Source organism: Nansenia antarctica, assembly GCF_963989245.1.
Source record: "Nansenia antarctica genome assembly, chromosome: 5".
In the NCBI taxonomy this organism is placed as follows: domain Eukaryota; kingdom Metazoa; phylum Chordata; class Actinopteri; order Argentiniformes; family Microstomatidae; genus Nansenia; species Nansenia antarctica.
This window is the reverse complement of record NC_137690.1, coordinates 12738105-12755978: the sequence shown is the minus strand read 5'-3', so window position 1 is coordinate 12755978 and position 17874 is coordinate 12738105. Positions and strand designations below refer to the sequence as shown.

Sequence of the window (17874 nt, the reverse complement as noted above, 5' to 3'; positions counted from 1 at the left end):
CTCACCCTGAGCTCCTGAAGCTGCCCTGGAGAGAGGAAGCAAGGGGTCAGATGTTAAAGGTCCACACTGACCAGTAGATCTGAAAGGCTCTGATAGTTGGAGTAAAAGCAATACTCAATTTTGCCATGTCACAGGTTAGGCGGCACAGAGGTCAGTACAATATCCATTACATTACATTTTTATCATTTAGCAGATGCCTTTATCCAACGAAACAAATGTTCAACTCAAGTTATTCTGTAAGCTCATAAACAATATACGACTGCTACTGAAAGACTGTATTGTGGAAGAAGTGAAAAGTCAAATCAGCATTTCTGCCATTCTCTATATTTTATCAGTCAATCAAGGGGGAGAGTGTTAGAAGCACAATGGATGACAGTCAAGACTCCTCACAGAGTTATGGTCAGCATGCACAGAGCAGGACAGCAGTAATTCACTTGAGTGCGTGGCATATGTTCACAGGAACAAACAAACACAAGATACACACAAGATAAATGTCATTCACAGAGTGAACAGCTACAGGAAGCTATAGTTCCACCACCCGACCACAATATTTCCTGTCGGCTGAAAAAAGCAACAGTTCTAAGCCTGCATTTTTTAAATCTTCTTTATCAACCAGAGGAAGTACTGCTCTAGTGGTGGTAGTGGATAGTGAGTTGGACATGTGATTGGAAGATTGTGAGTTCAAATCCCGCCTGAAACCACACCATTACTAGTGTGCTCTTGAGTAAGGCACTTAGCCCTCAGTTACTCCAGGGGGAATGTCCCTGTAATTTGAAATGGTAAATCGCTTTGGATTAAAAGTGTCTGCTAAATGGCAGAATTATTAATTATTCTTCAATTTCATTAAGAAAATCACATATATGAGATGACAGTGATTACACCATTGAGTAGCAGTACTTTCTAATTCCTTTATAGATAGGCCCTGAATTCAATAAAGACTCCAGTATTCTTGTCCTCCCCTTCTACTCTGACCATTACACTCTGAAACATGTAAATGCATCATCACATTGTTGAGTAAAAAGTAAGATCTTATTTGTGCAAATAAAAGGGGCATAAGAGGCATAACTGTGGCAATAAGGAAGAGCGGAAACTTAAACATAAACCTGTGATCCAATATCACCATCACTAGGCATACTATAGTATGGTTAGTAGTAAGAACTTGAAACATTTGAACGAAATCAAACAATGTAGGAGCAACATAGTTTATAGTCAAACTACATGTACAGTGGATGAAAGGAGCGCTAGTTTCTAGCACTGTGGGTGCTACTAGTTTCTATTTTTGAAGAAGATAAAGCAATGATTGTGATATGTGGTTGTCTCACCTACCCAAGTTGAATGCAGTTATTGTTAGTCACCCTTACAATACACAATTCCAGTACAGTTTCATGAGTGAGTCATCTATATCCAGCTACTCCGTCCATCTACACAGCAGTTGTGAGATCAGACATAGCCGTGTGGAAGGTTCCAGATGATGGGATGTACAGTACTGTTACCTGACAAAGCTGTCTGACGGGTTCAGTGCTACAGAAGGAAACTGTCATAGGGAAGTACAACTCCCGTTCAAATATGCTCCTTCCCCTGAAACTACAATGAGCAACTAACTGAGCAACTCCTGAACAGCATACTGTCTAGACAAGGCAATGCATGAGAGTAGACAAACATTAGATCCCCTGATTCAACGTGGACAGAGTATACTACACTATGGTACAGTATAGGGACAATAGGGTTAACATATTGAAGCATCATGCTTCATTGTTTACTGTAGGCTAAGAGAAAAATTGTGTGAACAAAACTGATTAAACGCGCATAGTAAACCTTTAGTATGTACACAGAAGCCAAGGCCAATAAGCGGACAGCTGGTCTTGTAAGACCATACCGGCCACAGCCACACAATGATGTGGATGTACAAACGGTACCTTTACAGGTCATGAAGATTTCCCCTTTGCCCAACAAGGCGTGTTCACCTGACGCCAGGCTTTCACAACAAACAAACAAATCGGAAGTTTGAGTCACTGGTGCCAATGGTCGATATGTGCTAATACTATGTACACACGTACACACGTACACATGTACACACACACACACACACACACACACAATCACACTCACACACACTCTCTCTCTTGCTTTGACATGCCCATTTTAATTCTGCACAGACAACCAGTATTTAGTCATAATGACACACCTTAACTCACCGGAATAGGTGTGTCCAGACAGCTCCCACACTAGTTAAGGCTGTTGCCGTGATATTATTCACTTCAGCTCATACATTCAACGCCCTACAAACAATTATTACAATACATCACGGTATCACAAACAAGCTATTACACAAACTAAACACGTTGTGGGACCGTTTTATGACTACTACTACATCTCTGACTTGAGGTGTTTAGTTTATTTTAGTATATTAGGATCCCCTTTAGCTAATGCAGAGAGTCAGCACAGTTATAGAGAGAGACAGATTACAATTTGCTTACTTATTAAGACCCTTAAAGGCCTAAGCAGACGGCAAATGAGAAATGCCACCCTTTAACCTAAATATAAGTTCTACTCTCAATATTCTCTGTATAAAAAAGCGGTATGACCGGTATTTTTAAATCCCCAATAACTACATTGAGTAGTCATCACCCACTGGTTGCTGAGGCTGTAATTTTAAGCGGTTTCCCGGGTAGTTCAGAGATATTGAGCGTCAAAGTTTTTACATTCCATTATGTTTTGTGAGATGGAACCTTTGTATTTTATGAATTACTAAGTAAAAAATGTCAACATTTAATAAATAACACCACACAGGCATTAATAAACACCTAATGGATCAGATTATGTAAAAAAACTAAATTTTGACAAAAATGGAGATAGAACCTTATAATTCTAACGTCACGAATAGGCGCGCAACAGGTTTTACAATGTATAGACGCGCTTATCCACAACGTTGACAGTTTCGTAGCCGAAGTTTCCGTCGCTTGAAGCAGCCGTTAGATTATTCTTTTAAACAGGATTCCACATTCAGATGTTTCCAGTCCCTAATGCCAGCCATCATTGTAAATAAAATACTTGTATATAAATGTATGCCTGTAATGTTTTCTTCAAGTTCAGCGTCCAACATCCTCAAGTTCAGCGTCCAGAACACTTGATGAAATGATCTAACATCACTGAGCGAGAGAGATTTCACTTTCTCTCTTTTTTGTAATCCTATTCAATTGAAATGTAATTCAGAGACAGGACTGACTAGGGAAAATATTTTTTAACCACAGCATGACAGAAAAGAGACATCGCAACAGGTGCAAAAATGGATGCCATAGAAAAAGATCGGCCTCAGTATAAAAACCGGTCAATTTGTTTTCAGAGTAAAGACTGTGGGGAAAATGTCCTAGCAGTAACATATGATTTATTAATATGAAACAAGCGTTTTCTTCATGTAAAACGCTGTCACTTGCCAAATATGCATCGGATAAGACTGACCCAGCCAGGCTAAAATAATATAACAGTAATATGCATATCACAAACCTCCAATAGTGTCTTATTGTTGGATATATCCTTGTTCTCCGTCGTGGTTAGATACTCCACCTCCCTGTGGACTGTGGCGCAGCCGTGAGCGCTTTAAAACGATGTGTAAAAGTCTATTTAACAATGGGGAATCCCCTCCCTACTGGGCTAGTGGTGCACTAATATCTAACCCAGACACCTGTTGTGCGCAGTAGCCTGGGGAAGAGCTTTTACTCCTGAGAGGGGAGGAGATATACCAGTCTGACGTTTTACTTATTTCTTTCCCCTGTAAACAATAAAAACATGAATGGAGAAATCCTACATTTAACAAATTGTCTCACGAAATACAATTCATTTCGTGATCTTAGAATGATACGGTTCTATCTCCGTTTAGGGTAGTTCAGAGATATTGAGCGTCAAAGTTTTTACATTCCATTATGTTTTGTGAGATGGAACCTTTGTATTTTATGAATTACTAACTCAAAAATGTCAACATTTTAAAAATAATACCACACAGGCATTCATAAACACCTAATGGATCAGATTATGTAAAAAACTAAATTTTGACAAAAATTGAGAACTTTATAATTCTAACGTCACGATTTATCAATTAAACCACCATGTGCAACTTGTGTAAGAACCATAAAGCAACACAAAAGTCCCATATGTTATACAAACAAAAATAAGTCCCACACACTGTGTTAGCATACTGTGTCATAAAATGATAAATAGGTTTAACAGAAATAATGAAGACAAGGAAGTAACCATGATCGCTTTATTGTTAATAAATACAATTTAAGACACATTTTTGGCACAGACAACCTGGTTGAAGAAAGATCTTATCTTAAGTTAATAACAGAAGGCGTTTGGAGTTGAGAGATACTAATACACTATTTACCTCTAAAACTGAGGAGTGTGAAGTTATCACACAATTGACATCATATGATTGACACAATGTAAGAATATGAACTTTTATAATAGGAATAAATAGGAACTTTCAAATGAGCCCACATATCTATATACATACAACACACTTTCCAATCATTTTCAACAAAATGCTCTAGTGCTCCAAGTGTGTTTTTCAACCACAGTGGAATGAGAAAGTCAAGAAATAAATGTAAAAAGCATTTGGACAGCATGATACAGTATGTCAGTAATATCTACATTAAGACCGGCATTGTGTGTGTGTGTGTGTGTGTGTGTGTGTGTGTGTGTGTGTGTGTGTGTGTGTGTGTGTACAGGTTCTGCACAGTAGATTCCTACAGGGGGGTATATATATAACCCTAACGCCGCAAAAAAAGTTCAGGCATATTCTGATAAATCTTGCGAGAGTTATAAAAATAAGCCTGGATTTTCCTTTAGCGACATTGATGGAATACCCCCCAGGTAGGCTATCTATCTATCTGTAAACATGAATGAGCCTTTAGTGCGGGTGAGTGTGATTACAACCAACAATAACAATGCAGAGCAGGTTTAAACTAAGCCTTTGACAACACACAATGCAAATGAAAGGGGAGAGCAAGTGAGAGACTATGAAAGAGTCAGAGAGACGTGTGTGAAACCGAAAAAAACCTAGTTAGTGTAGAGTAGTAGGAATTACTCACCGAATCCATTGCATTGCAATGTTTCGGCTTGACTAGCGAGTGAGTTATTGATTTTCAACAATACTGACATTTATTTAAATATTTCTAAATAAAGGTCAGAACATGTTGATTGTCTGGTGACTTGTCCCCCCTTTCACCAGCTGCTGTCACATTTAGACTGGAAGTAGAGACAAAGGCTTTGTTCACACGGCAGTGAAATGTGACCCAAATCCGATTTTTTTGCCGACATGCGACTCAGGTCTGATTTATGCATGACCGTGTGAACAGACCGTGTGAAGTCACATGAAGTCTGACTTTTTAAAATCCGACCTGGGTCGTGTTCAGAGGTGGTATTATATCGGATACTTATACAACAGTTAGTTCCGACCAAGTAATTTGATTGGACAAGAGGCATTCCATGAGTTACGATATACAGTATAACAGCACTGGGACCTTTAACTATCTGTATCACTCCGCCGTACAGATGTTCTACTAAATGACCGTTAATTAGACTACATGTTTGTGTTCAGGTTACTAGGCAACAGTCCATTTGAAGTTCAGTTGCGGAACTATTTTTTGTTTATTTTTATGATTAAATAAACAAACAAATCATAATCTGTTGTTGCTTATTACTGTTAACTAATAAATCGCGCTGTAGAACTGTTGAGGCCTGCGGCCTCGTACCTACGACCGAATCACAGCCGTGCTGATATTCAGTATAACACACTCCCTCTCGTGTGATATTGCTTAAATATCTGATATTTAGCAACGCGCCCCCGTCTGAACTGTAATGCGACTTTTACGTCACTCTAGCAGGGTTGCCAGATGGGATTGACCATTTACAGCTTAACCGCTGTAAATTGTCTATAACCGCTAAATCCAGTAGCCCATTCGGCGGTAACCCGCCCCATCTGGCAACCCTGCACTCTAGACGCACTTGCTCATATCTTCCGCTGCACAAAAACTTGAAAATGAAACCGGTTGTAACGTTATCATGTTATCCCATATATGTTATCATGTTATCATATATATTATATATCATAAATCTAGAGAGACTACAGAGTAGACCTGTATCCTACAAAGGGACTTGTAGGAAAAATTAATTAGACCCCTATACTTATTTATTTTTTGTTTCTTTTTATTTTACTACTCTATCTTTTCAGTTTGTAAAGCGTCTTTGAGTGTCTAGAAAAGCGCAATATAAGTCTAATGTATTATTATTATTATTATTATCCATACTTCCGTAAACAGTGCGTTGTGCGTGACATCCTGACGTCATTGTTATTGTCCTGCACATGCGGGTCTGTTCAGGGCCGTGGAATGTTCACACGGGAGTCAATGGAGGTCAAATATAGGTCACATTTTGAACTGAACTTCCAAACCAAAAAATCGGATCTGTGTAAAAAATCGGAATTGAGCATCAAGACCTGCTGTGTGAACGAAGCCTACAGCTCAATTACTGAACCTACACATGTCACTAATGCTTTAATTGTCCATCGTTATTTCATATAAAAAAATATTTAAAAAACATCTATAAAAAAACAAAACACAAGAGAACTTCTCATGGCCATGTCATTTGTCACAGCTGACATTCAAGGTACTGTACATTCTGTTCTTCAGTAGAGAGCGGGCACACAAGTGGACGTCCACCCACACACACACACACACACACACACACACACACACACACACACACGCACACGCACACGCACACGCACACGCACACACACACACACACACACACGCACGCACACACACGCACATCCTTCTTGTGTGTGTGTACAGTACAGGGAGTCATCAGTCATCGTCACTGCTCCATGCGTCTTCAAAGGCAGGGTTCGCAGTAGACTGGCCTCCTCTCTGTGGTGGAAAAACACTTCTAATAAATAACAACACCCACACACACAGCAGGAACTGAAACACTGCCTGCCAAACATCTATACCCAAACATCCATATCCAAACATTGCTATTGTAAGCCCTCCTACTTTTTTATCCATTGTCCTTTCTTCCTCGTCTGGGGGTCGGAGAACAGGGACCCAGGCTAGGATGTTGCAGTCTTTACCACCGCTATAGAGCTCCTGAACACACAGAGGAAAGGAGAGGAGAGGAAAGAAGCGGGTCAGGACTAGGCACCACAAAGTCATTACAACAACTTTTCTCCACCCTTCTCCCAAAGCATGCACTTGAAGCAACAAAATAATTAGGCCAAGTACATTCCATCCTTTCCATAAAGCTTCCCGGGTGACATGGGGCTTGGCTGCTTTCTCAAAGAACCACAATAGTGGATCGGCAAAACATCATAACAAAACACCTAAGATAAATACAACTCAGACGACTGAAGTATGTATGAGGTATGTAGGTCAGTGTTGTGATGAGCATGGAGGAATTCATAACAATGACACATTGTCGCATGAGAAAACGATGAGGAAAGGCACACGCACGCGCACACACACACAGACACACACAGACAGACACACACAGACTCACACACACTCACACAGACATGTGGTATATCCGACCTGCACAAAAGCTACAGAGGTGTGACCAGTTCACCACAATCTGAAACTATAATTACTCTTTCAGAAAGTACAGTGTGGGTGAACCCCAACCATAGAACTTCTCTATAACAATCACATACCATTTAGGGAGAGGCAGGGACAGACCCGTGGCCTCCGCTTTCATGATTATGGTGTATTTGCATAGCCCACACCTGTGACAACATTGCTGATGATTTCTTGAGAGGTAGGCGTTTGTTGACTTTAATATGGAGACTTATACAGGGAGACGTTAGTGACACACTGCAAAAGATACAGCCATCACTACAGGGTTGGTCTGGTCAGTCAGACAGACAGACAGCTGGACAGACAGACAGACAGACAGAGAGACAGACAGACACGCAGCTCTCCTGTCCCATCGTACCGGTGTCCGCGACCTCACCTGGTAGTTGGGGTGGAAGTCGCAGCAGTCGACGTTGTTGTAGTGTCCGTTGAGCATGGTGACCAGCTCGCCTGTGTGGATGCCGTACACCGCCACCGAGCTGCTGCATGGCACAAACACGACCTCTGGGCTGCAGCCGCGAGACACTGTGAACTTTAACCCCTTCCGACTCTCGTTACACACCTTCCCATAGTTCACCTGAGGGATGGACCGGGGGGGAGGGAGGGGGAGCAAGCGGATGTATAGATAAACCATATGAATGTATGGCCTAACTGTGTATTGTGTGAGACAGTCCTTGCCTCTGTGTTTTCGGCATGTTTTCTAACATCCCCAAGGAATGAAAGTTTGGTAGCCATAGAGAGAGCCTGTCACACTGGTCTTGAACGCTACTCCTGTCATTCAAAATGTCTTCAAACAGCTTGATGTCTCCTAAGCCAGAAGAGGGACAGCTTGAGCTTGAGCTCCTTTGGTGTGGACCTGTGTGTGTGTGCGTGTGTGTGTGTGTGTGTGTGAGAGTGTGTGTGTGTGTGTGTGTGTGTCCTTTAGTGTATTGAAGACCTTTGATGTGTGTACCTAACAACCTGCAAGCCCAGTTTCCTAGGGAACATGTAACACACATACACATACAAACACACACACACACACACTACCAGTGTGTTCTCTCCATTGGCACTGTTCCATAGCCTCATGCGGTCATCTGTTCCCGTGGTGAGGAGGTGGAGGCCATCGGCCGTGAAGCAGAGGCCGTTCACCCGCCCGTTATGGGCTGTATTCGCTGGAAGAGACAGATAGATGTCATCTCCTAAGTCTACTCACACGAGCACACTCAAGGTCACAGGCACACTAGGGTTGGGCGGTAATACCGTATACAGCAGTAATGGTGTCCGATTCAATACCGTCATCAAACATTTCTGCTGCCCAATAATGTAATACCGTATACCGCAGTGAAATTTGGGGATGGTTTAACAGTGTTAAAAATGTGATACTGTCTAACCCTAAGGCGAGCACGCACACACACACGCACACGCACACGCACGCGCACACAGTATCTAAAAAATGCATACAAAGGGAGTGGTGGTTTCAACCATTGTCTTGGCAGAAACACAAGCCACTTCACACTTGCATTAACATGGGTTCAATTAGGGATGCACGATACCTATACCAGTCGTACTCGTAACTGATACTGTGCCCATGTATTTGTACTGGTAACACTACTCCGATACCACTTTACAACAACGTAACGTAAGCTCTCGTACCAGGTAGGCAGAGGTGGACTGAGGAGCAAGGTCAGCAGTTTGGAGATATTTCAGGATAAGCGATGACGACGACAAAAGTAGAGCAGACTGCGAAACTATGCTCTGCTAAATTCTGTATATGTGACAGGGTCTGGTGAAAGACGTAAAAAGTTGTGAATCATCAAGTCGCGAAAATGACCAAACTTTTTTTTTTTACTTTGCTCGTTTTCAAGTAAGTTTGAGGCTGTTTCCGGTGGTGTGGGGGGCATATTCCCTTTGTTACTAGCTGTTGATCATGACCTCAAACCACTGTCTAATAATAACAATAATACAAAAAAAAGATTTGTGACTTAAAAAACCTCCCCAACGCACACACACCCAATTGGCTTAGAGCTCAAATACAGACATCTAGAGAATGTTCACTTTGCTTTTCATTCATCATCATAAACATGTTAACTTGAATAGTTGAACTGTGAGTCTGTGACTAATGGGCGTCGCTCTTGACAGGTGCATAAGATTGCATCAACAGCTAATGCTCTGGCTGTGTGTGTGTGTGTGTGTGTGTGTGCGTGTGTGTGTGTGTGTGTGTGTGTGTGTGTGTGTGTGTGTGTGTGTGTGTGTGTGTGTGTGTGTGTGTGTGTGTGTGTGTGTGTGTGTGTGTGTGTGAAAGAGTGTTGGATGACGTGTACTAATGTGAATGAGTCACTCATCTTCTGCACAACTTGTTTGCAATGTTATATGGCTGTTGTGTGAATGTCATGACTTATCCTGTAGGGAGTAGGAGTAAATGATGAAGGGAGGGAGAAAGAGTACAGGAAAGGGGGGAATGGGTCATCATACCAGCTTCTGATGAGGCCTTGGACTTGTCCCCATTGTCCTGGTCCAGAGTGAACAGGCTGCCTGAGGCACGACGCACATCCCACACCCTCACCCTGTTGTCAGTACTGAGAGAGAGAGAGAGAGAGAGAGAGAGAGAGAGAGAGAGAGAGAGAGAGAGAGAGAGAGAGAGAGAGAGAGAGAGAGAGAGAGAGAGTTTGCCTGTATGAGGTAGACACACGAACATGCTGCTCACTGTTGTTGTTTTGGGACGGACACACACACACACACACACACACACACAGAGCTTGTTGCCAACACAGTGTTACGGAATCTGCTTGGACTGGAATTCCTCTCACTTTTCCGTTTCACTACGATGTTTACATATGTGGCTGGCAGAGTGGCAGTGCCAGGGCCTGTAGTTTTAATACATAAGGCATAACAGGGACTGTGGAACATTGGCATGACTACTCGTGCTAAAGCCCACCAGTAGGTGGTCCTGTGTGGCTGCAGTCAGCAGACGTGTGGGATGGGCAGCAGTGGTGGTGCCTACCTGGCTGTAGCTAAAATGTGCTCGTATCTGGGGGACCATCGGACAGACAGGACCTCACCCCTGTGACCTGAAGGATGAGAACAGACAGTCAGAGTGTGTGTGTATGTGCGTGCGTGTGTGTGTGTGTGTGTGGTAGGGGGGGATATAGATCACTCACCCTGCAGAACGTGGATGCGGGAGCCAGACTTCAGGTCACACAGCTGGATTTTGGGGTCTTGGGTGCCGACTGAGTACACAGAGACAATGGAACTGATTGGAACTGATTGGAAGGACTGAATATGCTTCAGTGTGCGTGTGTGTGCGTGCGTGCTTGCGTGCGTGCGTGTGTGTGTGTTGCTGTGTGTGTTAATCTCCTCTGTGACTGAGACTATCTACCGGAAGACAAACTGGAGTCCCTGGTTCTTTTAAATCAGATAAGAGGAAAAACTCTCTTTGGAAAAACTCTCCCGCATCAAGTTGCCCCATCAAAGTCACATCAGTGTAACACTAGAAGACTTTGTGGTACTGGTTGTCTTGTGAAGGAAGCACGAGCACAATGTGTGGGTGGTGAGAGGTGAGAGAAGGCATGTGCAACCTGTTAGTCTGGCTCAGTGGCAGGCAGGGGGGGGAGGGGAGGAGTAGCAGAGAGGAGGAGGGGTGGAGGGCAAGAGGGTCAGAGAGGAGGAGGGCAGCACTGGATTCCGATCGTGTCTCTCCAGAACGGCACATTACAAGTCTGCACTGTCTGCACTGTTCCTGAGTCAGTCCTTACGGCTGTCTAATCCGGCCGTAAACAAAAGCAACCCACAACCCTAACCACCACAACGTTTCACAATCAGCTGTAATTCATCTGTCAATTGGTTGATTTATCCTTTGTTTATACAGATGTAGTCTCATTGACATACACACTGGACGGAGAGACATCTAGCCACACGATGAGTGAGTGAGTGAGTGAGTGAGTGAGTCTGTCTGTCTGTCTGTCTGTCTGTCTGTCTGTCTGTCTGTCTGTCTGTCTGTCTATCTTTGTGTGTTTGTGTGTTTGTGTGTTTCGTACTCCCCCCCCCAAGGCCTTGCCTGTAACTGATCTCTCTAGGCTGTCTCCTAAATCAGCAGCCCCCCCCCCCCCTCCCCCTCCCCCAACTGTGACAGCACCCATAGGCCCTTAGTGACATCAACATGTCCGTCCATCCTCATGCCTCCAACACCACCACCTCCCTTAGGTAAACGTTTTCTCTGAAACTGGGTTTACAGGTTAGGTTCACACACCATTAGGGATGGGAACTGATGAGATGTTATTGATACCGATTCCGCTATCGATTCTTTATAAATTCCTGATAAATTTTCTGTGTGAAAAAAAAGTAGCCTCTGAACACAGTGTATAATAAAATAAAAATACATTTTAAAATAGAATAATGGAAATATAAATAATAATAATAATAATAATAAATAATGTTGTGTCGAAAGATGTTTTAACTTGCTGGTGTTTCCACCCTTACTTGAAATTATAATTTGACAGATGTTACAAGTTGTCAATGTTTTTCTTTCTGAAATTAAGCTACGCTTTGGACCGTTTCTTCCGAGACTCCACCATGACTCCTCAGAATTTTACATCATGAGGCACAAGTTTTTGCAATGCGCAACTGTCAGCGCATGCACAAAACACGCTGGCATCAATCGATCACCTTAGAGGGCTCTGCACACAGCGTGCGATTTTTCATTTTTGAATGGGACAAAGCACACGGCGTGCGAGTTTTGTCGCACTGTCAAATTTGTGCTTTTTCCCATTCAAAATGAATGGAATCGAATTTTCGCCGTGCGATTAAAATCGGGGCCGTGTGTGTTGAAATGCGATGTTCTCATAGACTTCCATTCAAACTTCAAAATGGAATGTTGACGCGCAACAGAAATCGCACGCTGTGTGCAGAGCCCTTAAGGGCATATGATTCCGATGCATCGAACAATTTGGAACCGGTTCCAGTTGAGAATTCCCATCCCTACACACCATAGGGCTTCAACTGTGAGAGAGAGAGAGAGAGAGTAACGCACACACAAAGACACACACACACACACACCTGCGATGAGGCTGTGTTTCCTGGCGATGGGGGACATGTGGTGGCAGTAGACGTGCCCTTCAAACTCGAACACTTCAGCAGGCTGGAGGCACAGAGGGGGAGGGAATGATATGTAAGAAAACAACTGTATTTAGATGGTGGGAATGTAGAGTAGAGTAGGGTTCAAACCCCCAGATGATTTGTTTGGTGACAAGCAGCACTAAATCAATCTTCAGCACAGACACCAATCAGATTTGAACCTGCTGAACTGTATCCTACGCTATAGGGCGTCAACGCTACTGAATACAAAAGAGCCAATCTACTATACTCACTGGTCATTCAATTCAACTCAATAACACATTATTCATTCCGACACCGCAGCCGAGAGCAACAGTTAAGAGACAGAGGACTTGTAGAGGAGATGCCTCTTCCTACCGTCTATTCATTGATTATTCATCAAGACATGTGTAATGACTTGTTCTTAACTGGAACGCATCCAGTGACTTCAACAGGTTTACAAACAAACCAGGCCACCACACGTGGCTAGGCTACAGTATGTTGTTGCTGAGGAGAGATAAGAGGTAATTTCAAATGTTATTGAATGGAAATGGAACTACGAGATTAGTGACAATGACTCACTACTTTATTTAGGGCCACATTGACTAACCCTAGATTAAGTCTAAACTGTTGTTCTAAAATGTTGGTGCAACCCAGCCTAAGACTTTGAGGCTACACTAGGAGACCATGGATAGGATTATGGGACTAGGAGGCTGGAGGAGGAGAGCAGAGAAGGTCAGTGTAAGGAAGGGAGGGTGTGCCATTGCAGAGTGGCAGTTATAATGCAAATCCTTCTGAAAACACAAGTGCCCGGGCAGCCAATGGCTGTCAATGACATCAAGGCCTGAGACACACACACACACACACACACACACAAAACAAACAAACAAAAGGGACTGAGAGATTTACAGTCCCCTAGCTGACCCTAGGGTGAGGTAACCGTGACGACGTAGTGTAATGAAGTGTAATTTTATCTTACCACAGACAGACCATGCCATACGGGCATACAGGTTATACAGTGAACATGAGAGGGAGGGAGGGAGAGAAAAAGAGAAAGAGAGGTAAGCTGCTTACCTTTAGCGTCTCTGTGTCCCACACCTTCATGGTTTTGTCAAAGGAACTCGAGACGAACATGCCCGTGTCATGAGGGTACCACTGGACTGTCTCTACACTGAACCTGTGCACATACTTACTGGACCTGCAACACAAACACACTCAGTCAACAGAGCCTCTCACACACACACACACACACACACACAAAACTATAGTGGTCCCCTGCTCACAAATAAAAGGTCACATTTCAGCACAAAAACAACTATGTTGTATACAAAGCAGTTGGACCAGACGGCATCCCAGGCCGTGTTCTCAGAGCACGCTCCGCCCAGATGGCAGACGACGACTTCACGGAAATATTCAATTTATCCCTGTCCCGGTCTGTAATCCCCACCTGTTTTAAGGCAAACCACAATCATTCCAGTTTCAAGGTAACCTGCCTCAAGCAGGGGGGGGGGGAGGGACACGCCCTCATCTACATCCCTACATTAGAGAGAGTCAAAAGCCTCAAGTTCCCCAGTGTCCACATCACCGAGGACCTAACATGGTCACACCACACTCGTTCCGTGATCGAGACGGCACGTCAGCACCTGTTCTTCCTCGAGCGGCTGAGGAGATTTGGCATAGACCCCCAAGATCCTCACGAACTTTTACAGATGCACCACAGAGAGTATCCTGACCTGGCTGTATCACCGTCTGGTACGGCAGCTGCACCGGCCCTAGACTGTAAGGCTCTACAGAGGGTGGTGAAAACAGCCCAGTACATCACAGGCCGTGAGCTCCCAGCCATTCAGGACATTTACTTCCGAGAGGTGCAAGAGGAAGTGCTGGGAAGATCATCAGGGACAGCTGCCAGGACAGCCACGCCCTGTTATCACTCCTTACATCTGGGAAGCGGTACAGGTGCCTCCAGACCCGCACCATCAGGCTCAGCGGAGCAGTTTCTACCCGCAGGCCACACCTCAACTGACCCAGCCACCTCTCAACTGACACTACCTCACACTACAGTGTTTCCCCTACCATTGCCTTGGGGGGGCGGGCCGCCCTCCCAACGGAACCCCCCGCCCCCCCAAGAAAGAGGAATTATTACTGACGGAGACACCAAACATCTGACAAGTAGGCTAAAATATGTGCGTTTTTTAAACGCACCCAACCCGAATCTGGCGAGTGGCAAGCCCATAGGCTCGTTGGTAACGTTAGTCCGCCGTAGTCTCGCATAGCCAAACCTATCTCCACACTTCGCGCTGTGCCAGCGCTGGAGAATAATACAAGATTTTGCGCTAGTGTGCGCGCGAGACGCGAGAGTTTTTGCCGGCTGTGATGTCTGCAGATTGAAACTAAGCAAGTTGAAACGTTAGCAAATATAATTGCTGAGTGTTCTGACAGAGAAAGTTGGTTAAAATTGGTCGTTATTATCGTGACTACAAAGTGTCTGACTATAGTTCCATAGTGTAAATAGTGTCAAAGAACTAGCAAGCTAGCTAGCTCAGAGGTGATGAGATGAGCTAGTCTCCTTGCACACTTGCCAGCTAAAGAGCTAACTGGATGCACTTTATTATTTTACTTAAAGTAGATATACTATCTTTCTTATTCTGTTAGTGTTGGGCTTCATGGTAATACCATAATGGCATATTTACAGTACATGGACAGTTGATTGAAGCATTGGAAATGTCTGTTTTTTATAGTTGGACATACACATTTTTTTCAGGTGAGAGAGTAAAGTCAAAATGACATTATCTGACTGGATTGCCCACAGCAATCCAATATTCAATTATAATTATGTTATAAATTGATATGGATATTAGATTATAAATACTCTGGCTGTTTTGTTTACCTTTTGGTTGACAGCAAAAGGGATAGAGGAGGATAGAGAGGGAGAGAAGGAGAGAGAGCAGGATGGTGTCGGCACACCAGAGAGAGAGACAGCAAGAACCAGGTGAGAAAGTGGACAGGTAGTCAAGACCAAATAAGTAAGTAGCCTTGAGAACCGATGGTTCTGGAGCCTAATGGCCCATAGGGCAGGAGCCTATCTCCTGTTTCCATAGCGTGAGGCGGCTTAATGTACAAGTACACCCCTGGACATGACGCTGGTATGAGGCAGGGTCTTACCCCCTGGGGGGGGGGTCCATGTCACGGTCCATGCCACCCCCCCAAGGCAGCAAACCTAGGGGAAACACTGCACTACCTACCCCCGGTTCATCGTCATTCTACAAAAGACATTCGACAATGCTGTCACACAGCACATGCACTCACACTCTTACTCAATATGAGTGTTGTTGCTGCTATCTGGGACACTTTTACACTTCATGCTATTGCCATTGTTTTGCTACGCATATTGTTGTTTCCTCATTTTGCTATTATTATGACATTGCACTGCAAATTGATATTGATAGATTGTTGCACTTTATCACTTTATGAAATTGTATCCTGTATATTGTGTACAAGACCATTACAATTTGATTCGATTTTTAGTACTTTACAGCACTGCATTAGCACTCTGCATTAGCACTCTAAAAACATTAGGAGGCAAATGACATTGACATGAATTGAAGAACACATTTTGTTCTTTGCTATTATCAAAAGGTAGTAAAACACTCATGGAACGATCCTTGGTCTGTACTCTGTACACTCAAGGCAGCTCTGCTAAAAAAAATACTGCACTTATTTTATGGAGACTCCAAACAGAGTGACACTGCCATCTAGTGGATGTTCTCTGACATGCACGCCGCTGGCCACACACCTGCCTACCGTGCAGACGGCCTTGCAGGTGTATTGAGGTTTCCTGCTGTTGTTCTCCAGGTCATAGATGACGATCACTCCATCTGCTCCCCCGGACAGCATGCTAGGAAACAAACAAGGAGAGGGCTCAAAAACACCACCTTATTCAAGATACTCATGGTGGCTGGGAAAAAGGCTATCACAAGGAAATGGGGTACGGAAGACCTACCTACTCAGGCCCAATGGGTAGACACAGTGGGGGAAATCCATGTTATGGAAAGAATGACTCACAGACTACGACTTTTAGGACCACAGATGGACAACAAATGGATGAAGTGGACTCTATGGCAATTGACACAGACTTGAGACATGACAGCAGTAGCTTTTTCTTTTCCTTTTAATGTTTTTCTTTTGTTGTTTTTGTTGATGTTGAATTGTTGTATTATTGTTCTTATTGTTAAATAAAAAGAAAATTGCAACAACAAAAAAAACACCACCTGACCAGTGGCAAGCATGCATTTACAACTCAAACATGGTATTAACCATCATCAATCCTACTCACTATCTGCCCTCAACGACCTCGATGTCCACGGTGTTGACGCCGTTGCTGTGGATTCGGGCCACGTCTCTGTCGTGATTCAGCTCCAGACTGAGGACCCTTATAGCAGGAAGATTAGAGATGGATGGGTTTTAATGGCAATATTGACCAGTTTATTCCTAGCTAGCTTGTATAGGCATGCTATTCATTAATGTCTAAGTGTACACTAGACTAGACTCCTGACAATGACCATGGCATCAAATCGCAGATTAAGTATATACTTAACATATATGTTACATTCAACTGTGATGGTCATGTAATAATAATAATGATAATAATAATAATAACAGTAATAATAATAATAATGATAATAATAACAATAATAATAGTAATAATAACAATAATAACAGTAATAATAACAATAATAATAGTAATAATAACAACAATAATAGTAATAATAATGATAATAATAACAATAATAATAATGATGATAATAATAATAACAATAATAATAATAATTATAATTATAATTATAATAATAATAACAATTATGACAACTTTCCCTCACCTCCTTGTTGTCTCTGCCCGTCTCAGGCGAAGTGGGTCGTCCAGTCCAGTTTGTCTTGCTGTGAGAAAACCCAACATGATTTTAAAGATATGAGAAACTAGTCTAGCAGGAAGGGCCCTCAGATTTTGAGATACCCCTACCCGAGGTAGAGCAAATGACAACAATGATTTTTCTTATCTTTAGGGTCTCCCATTAATGAAATTGATTGTTGTCATTTGCTCTACCTCGGGTAGGGGTATCTCGAAAACTAAAGCCTTTTTTGAGGACTTGCTGCTAGACTAAACGTTGCTATGCAGATAAGG

At 43.1% G+C, this 17874-nt stretch overlaps 1 protein-coding gene across 1 annotated transcript; it reads right to left on the bottom strand.

Moving 5' to 3' along the window:
• Positions 1–6792: 6792 nt before the first annotated feature.
• On the bottom strand, positions 6793–17694 carry ercc8 (excision repair cross-complementation group 8). Its single transcript, XM_080532380.1, has 12 exons — positions 17573–17694; positions 17029–17124; positions 16489–16590; positions 13770–13893; positions 12660–12741; positions 10766–10834; positions 10609–10675; positions 10080–10183; positions 8655–8779; positions 8005–8202; positions 7053–7145; positions 6793–6926 (listed from the first exon to the last, which is right to left on the bottom strand). Exons 1-12 carry the CDS (start codon positions 17647–17649, stop codon positions 6864–6866), a joined length of 1200 nt encoding a protein of 399 aa, XP_080388506.1. The 5' UTR covers positions 17650–17694; the 3' UTR covers positions 6793–6863.
• Between the last annotated feature and the right edge of the window lie 180 nt (positions 17695–17874).

Coding starts and splice junctions, on each gene's coding strand:
- ercc8 (XM_080532380.1), bottom strand. CDS start 17,649: ATGTTGGGTTTTCTCACAGCAAGACAAACTGGACTGGACGACCCACTT. Junction 8,780..10,079: donor CAAGGCCTCATCAGAAGCTG/GTATGATGACCC, acceptor TGTCTCTTCCAG/CGAATACAGCCCATAACGGG. Junction 7,146..8,004: donor ACTTCCACCCCAACTACCAG/GTGAGGTCGCGG, acceptor CTGTGTGTTCAG/GAGCTCTATAGCGGTGGTAA.